We start from the raw sequence: 14,207 nt of genomic DNA, 5'->3' as shown, positions 1-14,207 counted from the left end.
ACACAGTGTGGAACCCTGGACTGAACAACAAGCTAATCGCTTTTGGCATTCGCGCCCAAACTGTGCAACTACCGTGCTCGGCCCTTGTTGACAGGTTCACAACTGTCACAGCGGACGACAAACATTGTGCAATTTTTGTTGTGTTCGCTTAAGAGCCAACATCGTGTTACTAGAGGAGGCCGAAATGCACGCGTTTTAGCTCACGCAGGCTGACATGAGGAGGGAAGAACTATACTGACGTGAGGTCTGGAACATGACAAGGAATTATAATTCAAAAAGCGGACGTACCTAGTTTGGCACGTAACTTTAATCCATTATTGATGAACGTCGCTCTTGACGGTACATGATTCACAGTATTATCAGTTCAGAATACATTCTTGAAGAATATGGCGCCTTGCTAGGTCGTAGCAAATGACGTAGCTGAAGGCTATGCTAAACTGTCGTCTCTGCAAATGAGAGTGTATATAGTCAGTGAACCATTGCTAGCAAATTCGGCTGTACAACTGGGGCGAGTGCTAGGGAGTCTCTCTAGACTAGACCTGCCATGTGGCCGCGCTCGGTCTGCAATCACTGATAGTGGCGACACACCGGTCCGACGTATACAAGCGAACCGCGGCCGATTTAAAGGCTACCACCTAGCAAGTGTGGTGTCTTGCTATGACACCACAATTTTCATGCCGAAAGCCGGACTGCTGCAGTGAACAGTAATATCTCCGTTACTGTATAGTACATACACAACCGCATTATGATTTTCACACCCTATTCCACGACTGAATCCAAGTAGCCTGAAGGGTGTGCTGGAATTCATGTCTTCTCAAGCAAGACTTTTCGCTCTAGAAAAATGTAAATATGTGCTGTTGCCGGCTACAGCCTCATGAATAATTTAAAATGTTATTTGAGCAGACACGGATTCTTGCTTACACTTCAAGCTTTAACTAGCTCCTCCGCGAAGGCTCAGAGGTTATCTAACAGCCGCCGTGTCATCTTCTGCATTGCGGCATCATGCAGATGTGGTATGGATGCTGTCAGCCCACCGAGGAGCCACTACTGAGCTCCTCAGTTGGCATATGGGGCTCAGTACAACACGTACCAGCCCTCCCAACAAGAGAACATCCTTGACTGTACCGGGAAATGGTCACATGGCAGCTTTATTTGCTGATTGCTCAACTTCGCAGACGAACACACTTCATGCTACTCGGAGTAAACCATCAAAGATGCTGTGTAAGTCAGAACACGTGCGAACAACATTTACAGAGATACAGAATACGGTATCAGGAAAACTTATAATAGGGCATACTTTTCTTTTTTACACTTTCCATTCCCTACTCCGCAGTGTAGGGAGCTGTTTGGATCCACCACACTACAGAGACACTGTTCTCTCCAGCCATTTACAAGTAATAGAGCAGAGGAATTCCCGCTTGGGAATAAAAGGGAGGGTATTTTCAGCTCTCGCGTTCGCTTGACAAGTAAGGGAAACCTCCAGGAAACTTTGGTTAGACTGGGGTCTGGTAATGTTTTATTTTATTTCTGCCACTGTTTTTTTTTTTTTTCCTGGCATAATTTTGTCAACAGTCCCAGACAATTATTAAAATTACGTGTGTGTGTGTATGTGTTTGTTTATGTATGATTTAAGGCCAGTGTTGTGTGACAGCATACTGCTGCGTACCATCTAGCAACTTTACATCTCGTCCGCAGGTCGCCTGGAGTATGCGGTGAGTTGTGCATTCAGGAAAATGGCCACGCGTTTGAGCACCTCACTTAAATGAACAAATTACACCATTTGGACGTTGCTTGCTTGTGATTTACAGTCTCATGGAGCTTCCGACGTTATTCGCCAGATGATTAATTTATATATACCGTGAAAAGAACGGAACTACGGCATTCCCTTAGTGTTCACCCAAAATTCCTTTTACATCTGGCTGTTTCGATTTGGTAAGAATGACATGTTATAGCTCCTTTCTATTTTGTGCACTGGGCGGCAGTGAAGATCTACATCGAATGCTTTACGGAAATAAGTAAACATGGCGTCAGCCTGGGTACCCTTCTGCTACTGTCAGGATCTCTTAACGAAAAGAGCGAACTGAGTTACACAAGATTGCCGTATCCCGAATCCTTTTTTTTTCTCTCAGCAATGACCTCTATTAGAGCAGAACCTCCCTCCCACCCGGTACCAGTTTAACGAGGACTAAACCTTTCTTCTCTACAAGGAATATATCTACTACCGCCACTATCAGCCTCTACTGGGTGAACCAGAACATAACCGACAGACTTTCAGAGTTTGTTCAGGGATACTTACTGAGTACAGAATGAGATTTTCACTCTGCAGCGGAGTGTTGCGCTGATATGAAACTTACTGGCAGATTAAAACTGTGTGCTGGAACCAAGACTCGATCTCGGGACCAGTGCCTATCGCGGGCAAGTGCTCTACTGGCTGAGCTACCCAGGCACGACTCACAACCCACCCTCACAACTTCAGTTCTGGCAGTACCTCGTCTCCTACCTTCCAAACTTCACAGTAGCTCTTCTGCGAACCTTGCAGAACTAGCACTCCTAGAAGAAAGGACACTGCTGAGACATGGCTTAGCCACAGCCTGGGGGATGTTTACAGAATGAGAATTTCTCTGCAGTGGAGTTTGTGCTGATACGAAACTTACTGGCAGATTAAAACTTTGTTCGAGTCTCGGTCCGGCACACAGTTTTAATCTGCCATTACGTTTCACCTACTGTGTAGTTTGCCATCATACGGTCTCCGGCGGTTCGTTACAGAATTTTTGCATTTCGTTTCGCTTTTTGCCCCAAATAGCTTCGTATCTGTTTTGAAATGAAAATAGCTCACAACAGTTCAAATCCCGGTACAATTACTATGGATAGACTTATTGATGAAGAAGTGGCCGAGCGGTTCTAGGTGGTTCAGTCCGGAAACGCGCTGCTGTTGCGGTCGCAGGTTCGAATCCTGCGTCGCGCATGGATGTGGGTGATGTCCTTAGGTTGGTTAGGTTTAAGTAGGTTTAAGTGTAGGGGACTGATGACCTCAGATGTTAAGTCCTATAGTGCTTAGAGCCATTTAAACCATTCGGTGCGTTTGGTACACGTACAGCTATCAGTGTGTTTATTCTATCTTTCAGCTTTAATGGTTATTTGTAGTATTCATTTATTTCTGCACTCATTATTTTTATTTATTTTATCCACTTCTATATGGTTACCGATTGTAATTGAAGAAATACGTCTGTATGTGTTGGTGACGCTTAATTTCAGCTGTGATTATTGTAGGAACTAAATAAAACATCAGTTTGGAGGATGGATCGTGAGACGTGTCTCGGTAACTCAGTCTTTAAGAGAATTCTCTGTCGAAGTAACGCTCTGCTGCAAAGATTCACTCTGGAAAATGAACAGTGTAGATATAAGGTGTGAGATTTGGTACAATAGAAGGATTTTGAATATTAGGTGGTTTGATAAGAAATGAGGAGGTTCTCCGCAGAATCGGCCAGAAGAGGATCCTGTGGAAAATATTAATAGCAAGATGAACTTAATGTAATGACATGCGTTAAGATATCAGGGAATTACTTCCACGTATTAGTGGAAGCTGTTGAGCGCGGGAACTATGGGGAGCAGCAGAGACTGATATACAGTGGCAACAGTTAATTGAGGAAGTTGGCTGCAGGTGCGACGCTGAGATGACACAGGAGAGGAATTCGTGGCTGGCCGCATGATACCAGTCAGACGACTGATGTGTCACAAAAAAAATTTCATCTTGTACACTGGAGCTACATCAACGAAAATAAATTGTTACATCTCTAGATGTATAGAATATTAATCATGTTGACACTGATAGAGTAACTTGCGCCTCATATTTACAAAGAAATCTTATCCAAACCACATACAAACTCATTCAAAGTTTTTGAGATTTTTTTGCAGTATTTCGAGGACGTAAGCATGCGTCCCAATCGGTCCAACACTAAGAGGCAAACCTTTTCTGCCTAGCTCGAATATCCTTTTCACATATCCATGAGGCTACATTAATTAAGCTTAAAGTCTAAAACTACATCTTGATGTGTTGGTGAAACAGAATTCTGAATCGGACGCTTCAAGTAGGGGTAGTCACACAGTGCAAGAATTGGTTACATCGAATAAAAGTTCTAGTGTTTAGACATTGTGATGAGGATCAAACTCATGTGGCCGATCTGAATCATGTAATACTCGCATGCACTGAGCACAAGGAAGAACAAGAAGTGCTGTGCAAGAAACTCGTTAGAAGGGGTTCTCCGCTAGTTACAAGTGTTACTTCCTTACTTTACCGAATCTATGTGAGTACACTTTGAGGGCTGAATGCTTAAAAGAAGCTGATATACAGATTTAAACTAGGTACTGTAAGTCATTTTGGATGAAGTGCTTTTATGAAGACAGTCCAGTTAGAATAACGTTTTGTATCTTTGTGTGTGTATATTTTAAATTAAGATCTTGTATTTGTTTATGAACTCTCAAATTATTGTTCCTTTTCATAAATTTTAAATTACTATTTGGTATGTGCACATATAGACTCAGACTGTCTTCAGAAAAGTACGTCACATGAAAACGTTGTTAAGAATAAAATTGTATGTAATATTATGTTCTTGTTATGTTGGTTATCCCGAAAGCTAAGCCTAATCTTTTATTTTACATTACGTCATTTTTTAAAGTGTTTTTACTGTTGTAACTACTGCTGGCTGGGTGGTCAACGTTGTATAAACCCAAAATAAATAAATGTGTGAAATTGCCGTCTCCAAGTATTGAGTAACGAAGTTGGAACGTCGAGTTCATGACACTGTAAATGGTTCAAATGACTCTAAGCACTATGGGACTTAACATCTGAGGTCATCGGTCCCCTAGACTTAGAACTACTTAAACCTAACTAACACACATCACACACATTCATGCCCGAGGCAGGATTCGAACCTGCGACCGTAGCAGCAGCGCTGTTCCGGACTGAAGCGCCTAGAACCGCTCGACTACAAGCGGCCTGCCATGACACTGTAAAACAGTGAACACCTTTTTATCGGTAGGTCGCTGTGGTCGTGAGTCCGAAGACAGGCTGATGAAGTTCTATGCAACTCTGATCATCTTTCGTTCGCTACTGCACCCTACATCCATTTAAATGTAACTACTGCATTCCCTCTATACATTTTACGAAGGTATGAATTTTTTCTTGTGTTTTCATCCTGTAGGTATGGCTGACACAAAGGCTGACGTGAGCCATAGAGGCTCTCGTCATTTTCAGTCATTTTACTCGTATTGAGTACAACTGTGTTTTCAGCACCTGTAATGACTTGAAAATTATCTTAAGATCTAAACTGAAATAGTGGCGATTGTAATAAAGGTATAGTCAATGGCGACTATGGAGCCATTTAAAACTTTCTATGAGACTCTGACCTTCCTTTTTCTCTAGGAAGCATAGAAACTTTTTTGCCAACTGGCTCAAATGAAACACGATTTTCAGATACTGGAAGACAGTCATCCCTCCCAAAACATGCGATATGTGGAAACTATAACATTGTGCAATATGGTATAAACTCAATTGGGCGACACCTACTACGTCGTAATCACTCACTGGATTCGTTGTCAGACACGTGAAACGAATGAGAAATACGTTTCTCGTCTCCCATTGGCTGTCGAGAGCACGATCTTATAAGTGAGCTTTGCCTTTCCTCGCCTCTAATTGGCCAGCACTAGAAAACAGAAACTTTAGAGCGGCCTGCCACGAAGGCGTCACTTTCTGTAGTAAGTGCAGATTTGACGTATGTTTAAACTTTTTACTTATTTTTTACTTACTTACTTTAATTTACTTTTTTATTTACTATTTTACATTTTGCTTATGTTTTCAGTTGTGTGTTACGATTATTATTCAAATTAGGCCTGAATACGTATGATCGTTCCATATCACTTAGCTTCATAGCATTACTCCTAAAAACTTATACTTTGTAAAGTGTTCAAGATGTTCACCACTGGTCTTGCAATCTGAGGCTATCGGGTTTTTACTCTTTATGATAGACATTACTTTGCATTTATCCTCATCTGAAGGGAACTGCAATTCATTGTAGGAAGTGCAAATCTTGTCCAAACCTGTCTGCCTTTCCTTACGATCGTTCAAGCGACGATACAATGTCTTTAGTGAACAGTCTCATATTGCCGCTGATCCTGTCTGCTAAATCCTTTACTTACGGTGAAAACATTATCAGCGCTATTAACTTCTTTGGGGTACAACCGATGAAATTTTAGATTCTGCAGAATTTTTGCCGTCCAGTATCCTCTTCGTGTCAGTCACAGAAAGAAGATGAACAAAAATACGGAAACACCACGAACACAACACGTCGCATGCCTAATACGTTGTATGAAAACCATTGGCATTTGCCACACGGGGTAGCCACGCGGTCTATGGCGTCTTGTTACGGTCGGCGAGGCTCCCCCCCGTCGTAGGTTCGAGTTCTCCCTCGGGCATGGGTGTGTGAGTTGTCTTTAGTCTAAGTTTTTTAAGCTAGTTTGATTAGTGTGTAAGCCTAGGGACCGATGACCTCATCAGTTTGGTCCCATAGAACCTTACCACAATTTCGCCGGCCGGAGTGGCCGAGCGGTTCTAGGCGCTACAGTCTGCAAACGCGCGACCGCTAAGGTCGCAGGTTCTAATCCTGCCTCGGGCATGGATGTGTGTGTTGTCCTTAGGCTAATTAGGTTTAAGTAGTTCTAAGTTCTAGGGGACTGATGACCTCAGCAGTTGAGCCCCATAGTGCTCAGAGCCATGTTACCACAATTTCCAATTTCCATTGACATTCAAGCTTCCAGTCGTCTCTAAATGGATAAAGACAGTACAGCTTCTGTATGGGTTTCAATGGAATCTTATGCCATTATCTCTGCAAAAGAGTGACATGCTCAGGTAATGTTGATGAAGGTTGATAACAATGAAGCACCGTTCTCTCCAAAGTAGACCACGAAGGTTCAATAGTACTCGTATCTGGTGACTGTGATGCTCCTGGAAGATGCTACAATTCATCCTTGCGCTCACAAAAGCAGTCGTGGACGGTGAGAGCTGTGTGAACAACGGTCTTGTCTCGGAACACAGCGCCACAAGTGAGGAACAAACATAGTACACCGGGGTGCACTTGATCGACCAAAGTGGTAGTAATGCGAGCTTGCACACTAACTATGGCCCGTGGAATATCACGATATGGTTGCTCAAGTCACCACCGAGCCCCCGACATGTTTCACTCTTGGTACGCAAACTCGGCCATGAGCTGGATACAGTGAAACAAAACTCATCCGACCAAATGACTTTCTTCCATTGCTTCGCAGGCTTCGGAACTACGCTTTCTTGCTGCGGTCATTTTAATCAGTGATGCTTGGTCTTAGAGTTCCAGCTCGCATTGCACTTTCCTGCTTAGTGAACAACTTTCGTGTTCCCAGCACTTGCCCGCGAAAGGCAAAGGTCCCGAGTTCGAGTCTCGATCCGGCACACAGTTTTAATCTGCCAGGAATTTCAAATCAGCGCACACTCCGCTGCAGAGTGAAAATATGATTCTGGAAACATCCCCCAGGCTGTGGCTAAGCCATGTCTCCGTAATATCCTTTCTTTCAGGAGTGCTAGTTCTGCAAGTTTCGCAGGAGAGCTTCTGTAAAGTTTGGAAGGTGGGAAACGAGGTACTGGCAGAAGTAAAGCTCTGAGGAGGGGGCGTGAGTCGTGCTTGGGTAGCTCAGTTGCCTGAGCACTTGCCCGCGACAGGAAGAGGTCCCGAGTTCGAGTCTCGGTCCGGCGCACAGTTTTAATCTGCCAGGAAGTTTCACATTTCGTGTTATTTCGGTGCTGAATCGGTACGTGGGTGCGACGTTCAGCAGTGACTTTTGTAGCTGCCGTCCTGTTATTTTTCGTCACAGTACTCTTTAATGACCGTGTGTCACCATAACTGAACACACACTTTCCTGCGCGCTGTGACTTGGCGGATGATGTTTTTCCGCTTTATCTGTGTCCAGTACAAATCTTCCGTATGGTGCATCTTGAAAAACCAAACAATTCGGCTACCTTGGTTACAGCAGCGTCCACCGTAAAAGCACCAACAATTTGCCCACGTCGCATTCACTTAGCTTGGACTTAACGTACTCGCATCTACACAGAACACTGTTCTGACAACGATTGACGCCTGCAGTGTATTGAGGATATCGCGAAAGTGCCGTTCGTGGTCAAATTCAACGGGGCAACTTGCAGGATTGGCTAGCATCTGCATTTATGTTCAAGCATGTATTTAATCCTGTGTTGTCCAATCCTTGTACACCAACGACTGTCTTTTACCTAGGTAAACAGGACTCGAGAACATAGTGCTCGGCACTGCAGAAGAGGCAAAGATGCTTTTGCGTTGGCGCTGATCTGTCTTTAAATAGAGTTTCTTATAGAAAGACTTGCAAGCTGTCAATCCCTGATTTCGTCAATACATTACATCCAGCTGTTGACGCCATCTTGAATAAATTTATTGGATGTCTGTCTGGGTGGTTGGCAATCTTTGCTTTCTGCTTGTTGTGAACGTGCGACGCAGTCTTGCATAATTAACTATTTAAAGTTGGGTACTTAATTACTAAGCCAACGGCCTTGCCGCAGAGGTACCACCGGTTCCCGTCAGATCACCGAAGTTAAGCGCTGTCGGGCTGGCCTAGCACGTGGATGGGTGACCATCCGGTTTGCCAAGTGCTGTTGGTAAGCGGGGTGCACTCAGCCCTTGCGAGGCAAACTGAGAAGCTACAAGTGGCGGCTCCGGTCTCGTAACCTGACATACGGCCGGGAGATGTGCTGACCACATGCCCCTCCATACCAGCATCCACTGACGCCTGTGGTGTGAAGGGTGACACGGTGGCCGGTCGGTACCGTTGGGGCTTCATGGCCTGTTCGGGCGGAGTTGAGTTGGACATAAGATTCATTCATAGTACATTCAATTATCAGTCAACACCTATTCTGTTACATTAAAATCCTATCAGTGTACTGAGGTGTTTGGAACGTTAATTAACGGAGGGCAGTTACAATTTTATAACGCACGTCTGGTAAACGACGTCCTACAACTACCGCTGCCATCACTGGAGCAATATTTACGCACAGCATAGGGAAGATGAGCGGCTGCAGACAACAGCACTGCCGGTGGACTCACCTGTCAGGACGACGAGCCAGACCGCCGCATGTAGCAGACTCTCGAGTCGTCGCCACGCCGCCATCGCGCTGGCATAGTACTGCTCCGTGCCGGCTCTTCACAAGGCGGTGGCCTCCATCGCCACCTGCAACCAACATTCTCTGTAGATACTACTCGAAGTAATAAACGTTTCCACATTCTCAGTCAATTTGAGGTGTACCAGGACTTCATTCCACCCATATTTCACTTCACAACAATGAGAAAAATTCCACAAGGATACATTCAATAACAGTGCGGGAAATCCCAACCACATGCCACAGCTGAGATCCAGGACCGTTGTCTTAACTTTCTCAAAATGTTGTACCCGCACAGCATCTTCCATGGCTGCAGAAGTCGAATCTGTTTCTGATGATGATGATAATGATGATTGGTTTGTGGGGCGCTCAACTGCGCGGTCATTTGCACCCGTACAAAGTCCCTATTTTTGCATAGTCAAATGTAGCCACTGTCACGAACGATTCTGTTGAGGATGAAATGACGATGACAACACAAACACCCAGCCCCGGGCAGAGAAAATCTCCAACCCGGCCGGGAATCGGACCCGGCTTCCCATGGTCCAGAGGCAGAAACGCTAGCCACTAGACCACGAGCTGCGGTCAACTGCTTCTGCGTCGCATAACTCTGTCATACTGTTTATCATCACCTTCAATATGTTGCTCTATGCTACGTGACGCGGCAGGTGCAGCCCTCTCTCGCAAAGGAACCGCGTAGCTCAGCGAAGTTGCTGTCCTGGTTAGAGAGGTTCTTTAAGCGAGAGGACAATTATTGCGGTCTGACCATCTGGGGTGCTCTCAGCATACGTCTCAGGTTGATAATATTGTGGAAATGGATCGACGTGATGATCTCAGTGATCCCATCTGGGATAGCATCACACTACGAGCACGTTAACTGCTTTACTAGGAACCGTTGCTGACCAGAATGTGGTCGACCAGCAACCGGAGGGATTCCCGGAAACCATGCCTTACCACATGGTCCGCAGTATGCAGAGTCACTGTTGGTCACATACAACCACGTGTCTTGTGTGTGTAGTCGCGAATCCCAACATTGAAAAATGGATGTTTGTACGTATATGTATGAATGTATATTCTCCATCTCCTCCTAGGCCACTGGAGCAAACTTGGTACACATATCACCTATTGTCTGTAAATTATCGCTGTGAGGCAGTTAGCATCGACCTTTCGGAGGGGTGAGGGTGTGAGTGAAAAAACAAAGTAGCTTACGTCGCGCGAATAGTCATTCTTCAGTCACCCAGTATTTGAGAATGAGAGCACTTAGTGACTTGCAACAAACATTTACAAATAATTTCAGACCTTACTAAACTTTTCCTCGCTGACAGAGCCTATAAAATGATGAAACGAGAAACGATTATGGTTTACTACATTTTCGCAGCTCATGCAGTAATAGTGTCTCATGAAGCATGACATTTTAATTTCTTACTTATTTACTATTTACTGTGTTATTGTCACATTTCGCAGACGGTACTTACACACACCACTAAATGTACCAGCAAACGTATATCATATTATGATACATAGCTCAGAAGATATGATGTCAAATAGTGACAAAGTGAGGTGTCATGGCGTTTTAATTTATTACTTCTTCACTACTAACTCTATTAATGACACTTTTGATAGACAGTATCCACTTATGCCGCTGAATTTACTGAATGTACCTACAAAAATATATCATACAACACATAGTTCAGGAGATATTACGTCATAAACACTGAATTGCGTGAACAAGTGGCGCATCGAGTATGATGATTTAATTTATTTACTTCATTATTCCTAACTCTATTCACAACACATTTCGCAGATAATAGCCACATAAACCTTTGTATGTATCTGAAAAATATTTTATCAGTGTATAGCACATAATTGAGGAGATACGACGTCATAAACAATAAGATGAGTAAAAATGAAACTGCAGGGCGAAATTCGCTCGAGATACAGGTGAAATACATTTACGATTACGTGTGACTTACGTTAAAATTATGTGAAATATATCTGATGATATGCATATTGAAGCAATGAATGAAAATTTGTACCAGGAGTCTCCTGCTCACAAGGCTAACGCGCTAACTACTGTACCATATAGGCACATTGGTTTTGCACAACTGTACGGACATTAGCACGCCTCTCCCATCAATCCAAATTTTCATTCACGCCTCAACCAACTTAGGTAGTCCACCTAAAGTCAAAAAGCATTGCATAGGGTCTCCAACTGTATTGGAATAGCATATCAGTAACCATCTAGTTTCATTGGTTAAAAACACCTATTACTGGGTTTCAGGCAGGTCGCCCATTTCGTTTGATGCTGAGCTGCCACTCCAATACAGTTGGAGAGTCTCTGCAATGCTGTTCAAGTTTAGGGGGGATACCAAACGGGGCTGAGGCGTCAATGGGAAATTGGACTGAGGAGGGGAGCGTGCTAGGATAGTCCATGCAGTAGTGCAAAGCCACTGTGCCACAGTGACGTACTGGTTAGAGCGTCTGCCTAGTGAGGAAAAGACCCAGGTTCGAATCCTGACTGCAGTAGAAGCTTTAATTTGTCGCACAAATCTCCATGTGTACATCATAGATGGTTGAGTCTTGAAAAGGTCTCTTGAACCATATAGTTTCACTGATATTTCACATATTCGTTCAATTAACGATTTAACGATTCCAGATTGTAGGGAAAGCTTGCAACAGTTAGACTGGGATGAGGTGTACAGGGAACCTGATTCTAATTTAAAATTTAATCTATTTCATGATACCTTTGTTATTATATTTGAAAACAATTTCCCTAAGGAAATAGTGAAATACAATTAAAAGAAACCATCTAAGAAACCATGGCTTACTGAATCCACAAATACCAACACAAAAGGGAAATGTATCTTATGGCTAGAAGGCGTAATGGTCCAGAAGCGTTATAAATATTACTGCACTATATTGAGAAAAGTCGCTAAAAAGTCCAGAAGTATGTACTGAAACTAGCACCTCTGATAATGAAATTAAAACAATTTAGAATATTGTTAAAAGGGAAACAGGGCAACTGAGATCACAAGAAAACTGTATTTCTATCAAACTCAGTGAAACGTTTGTTAGCAAAGAGTCATAAGTAGAAAACATTTTTAATAAACATTTTATGTGTTGTTGACAAAATAGGATCCAGCTATTTAATAAAAAATGCAAGGCAGTATATGGAAGAGGCAATAACTGTACAATATGATGAAGCTGAAATTCCATCATCCTCTCCTATTGAAATTAGGAAAATAATAAATTCCCTCAAAACTAAAAGCTCACACGAAATTGATGGTATTTCCACCAGAGCACTAGAAGCTTGTTTCCAGCAGATCAGTAGAATTCTCAGCCACATATGTAGTAGCTCTATGAAACAGAACATTTTTCGAGACAGACTGAAGCACGTTATTCTTAAACCATTGCAAAAAAAGGGGTACTAATAGCTACCACCCAGTCTCATTTCTAACAGCTTTATCCAAAATTCTTGTGAAACTAATATATTCAAGAGTAGCGTCACATTTTTGTAAAAGTGAAGTATTAACAAATTTCAGTTTGGTTTTCAGAAAAGCTTTTCAACAGGCAACGCTGTATATGCTTTCATTGATCAAATATTAAATGCTCTGAATGACCGAACATCACCCATCTGGATAATTGGTGGTATCTCAAAGTCTTTGAACGTGTGAATCACGAAATTCTTCTACATAAGCTAAAGTATTGTGATATGAGTGGGACAGTGCACAAATAGTTTAATTGATATTTAACTGGAAGAATGCAGAAGTCTGAATTTAACAGTACCGATAGTCTGCAAAAATCACCAGAATTCTCTAACAGGGCAGGTATTAAGAATGGTGTCCCATAGTGTTCATATATATATGAATTGCAGCTCTATATTCATGAAGATGCAAAGCTTGTTCTTTTTGCTGATGATACAAGTATCATCATTTGAGGAAATTGTAAATAATGTCTTTCAGAAAATTGCTTAGTGGTTCTTACAAATGGACTCTCACAAAATTTTGAGAAAACACTGTACAAACAATTCTGCACAATAAATAGCATAACACCGTTGATAAATATAGATTTTGAAGAGAAGTCTGTCGCTAAGGCAGAATATTCAAAATTTCTGGGTGTGTGCAGTGATGAGAAATTGAACTTGAAGAAGCACATTGATGATCTGCCGAAACATTTAGGTTCAGCTACTTATGCTGTTAGGTAACTGCAAATTTTTATGAGAAATATATCATTAAATTAGCCTCATGTGGCTATATTCATTCACCACGTTCATATGGCATTATATTTTGGGATAATTCATCATTAAGAGAAAAAGTATTGATTGCTCAAAAGCGTGTAATCAGAATAATAGTTGGAGCCCACCCAAGATCACATTGCAGACATTTACTTAAGAAATTCGGGATATTCACAGAACTTTGTGCAATACATATATTTACTTATAAAAGTTGTATTAATAACCCGCCAATTCAAAAATAATAGCAAAGTGCATAGCCACAACACTAGAAGAAAGAACGATCTTCACTATCATGGATTAAATCTGACTTTGCCACAGGAAGGAGTGAATTTTGGTGCCACAAAAATCTTTGTTCAATCGTCAATCACCCTTAAAAGTCTGGCAGATATCCAACCAACATTTAAAAAGCAAATTAAAAGAATTTCTGAGTGACAATTTCTTCTACTCAATAGATGCATTTTTAGATATGAAGTACTAACCGTAGAAAAATTAATTATATTGTGTAAAGAGAACTTATGTTAAACTTGCACGTTCCACATCATTACGAAATATCGTAATCATGAACTATGGAACAAGTATTAATGTAATGTAGTGTAATGCAGACAAAGCCACGGGTGGGAAGCTCATGCTAAAACCCCTGGAATGATTTCACCACTTTTGGTACAGATACGAGTAATAACATAATTACCGCGTTTAGTGGCTCTGAGCACTATGAGACTTAACATCTGAGGTCATCAGTCCCCTAGAACTTAGAACTGCTTAAATCTA

The 14,207-nt window shown here is 42.3% G+C and overlaps 1 protein-coding gene and 1 pseudogene across 1 annotated transcript in view; one reads left to right on the top strand and one right to left on the bottom strand.

Annotated features, from left to right (window-relative positions):
- LOC126278972 (inactive pancreatic lipase-related protein 1) overlaps positions 1–14,207 on the bottom strand; it is a 216,666-nt gene that overhangs the window by 151,864 nt on the left and 50,595 nt on the right. Inside the window, exon 2 of the mRNA XM_049979267.1 lies at positions 9,156–9,279. Within this exon, the coding sequence (XP_049835224.1) occupies positions 9,156–9,219 (64 nt within the window). The 5' untranslated portion in view covers positions 9,220–9,279. The remainder of the gene's footprint in view (positions 1–9,155; positions 9,280–14,207) is intronic.
- LOC126279177 (5S ribosomal RNA) lies at positions 8,596–8,713 on the top strand (annotated as a pseudogene).

The sequence above is a fragment of the Schistocerca gregaria genome, chromosome 6, assembly GCF_023897955.1.
Source record: "Schistocerca gregaria isolate iqSchGreg1 chromosome 6, iqSchGreg1.2, whole genome shotgun sequence".
In the NCBI taxonomy this organism is placed as follows: domain Eukaryota; kingdom Metazoa; phylum Arthropoda; class Insecta; order Orthoptera; family Acrididae; genus Schistocerca; species Schistocerca gregaria.
This window is presented reverse-complemented; position numbering and strand designations above follow the sequence as displayed.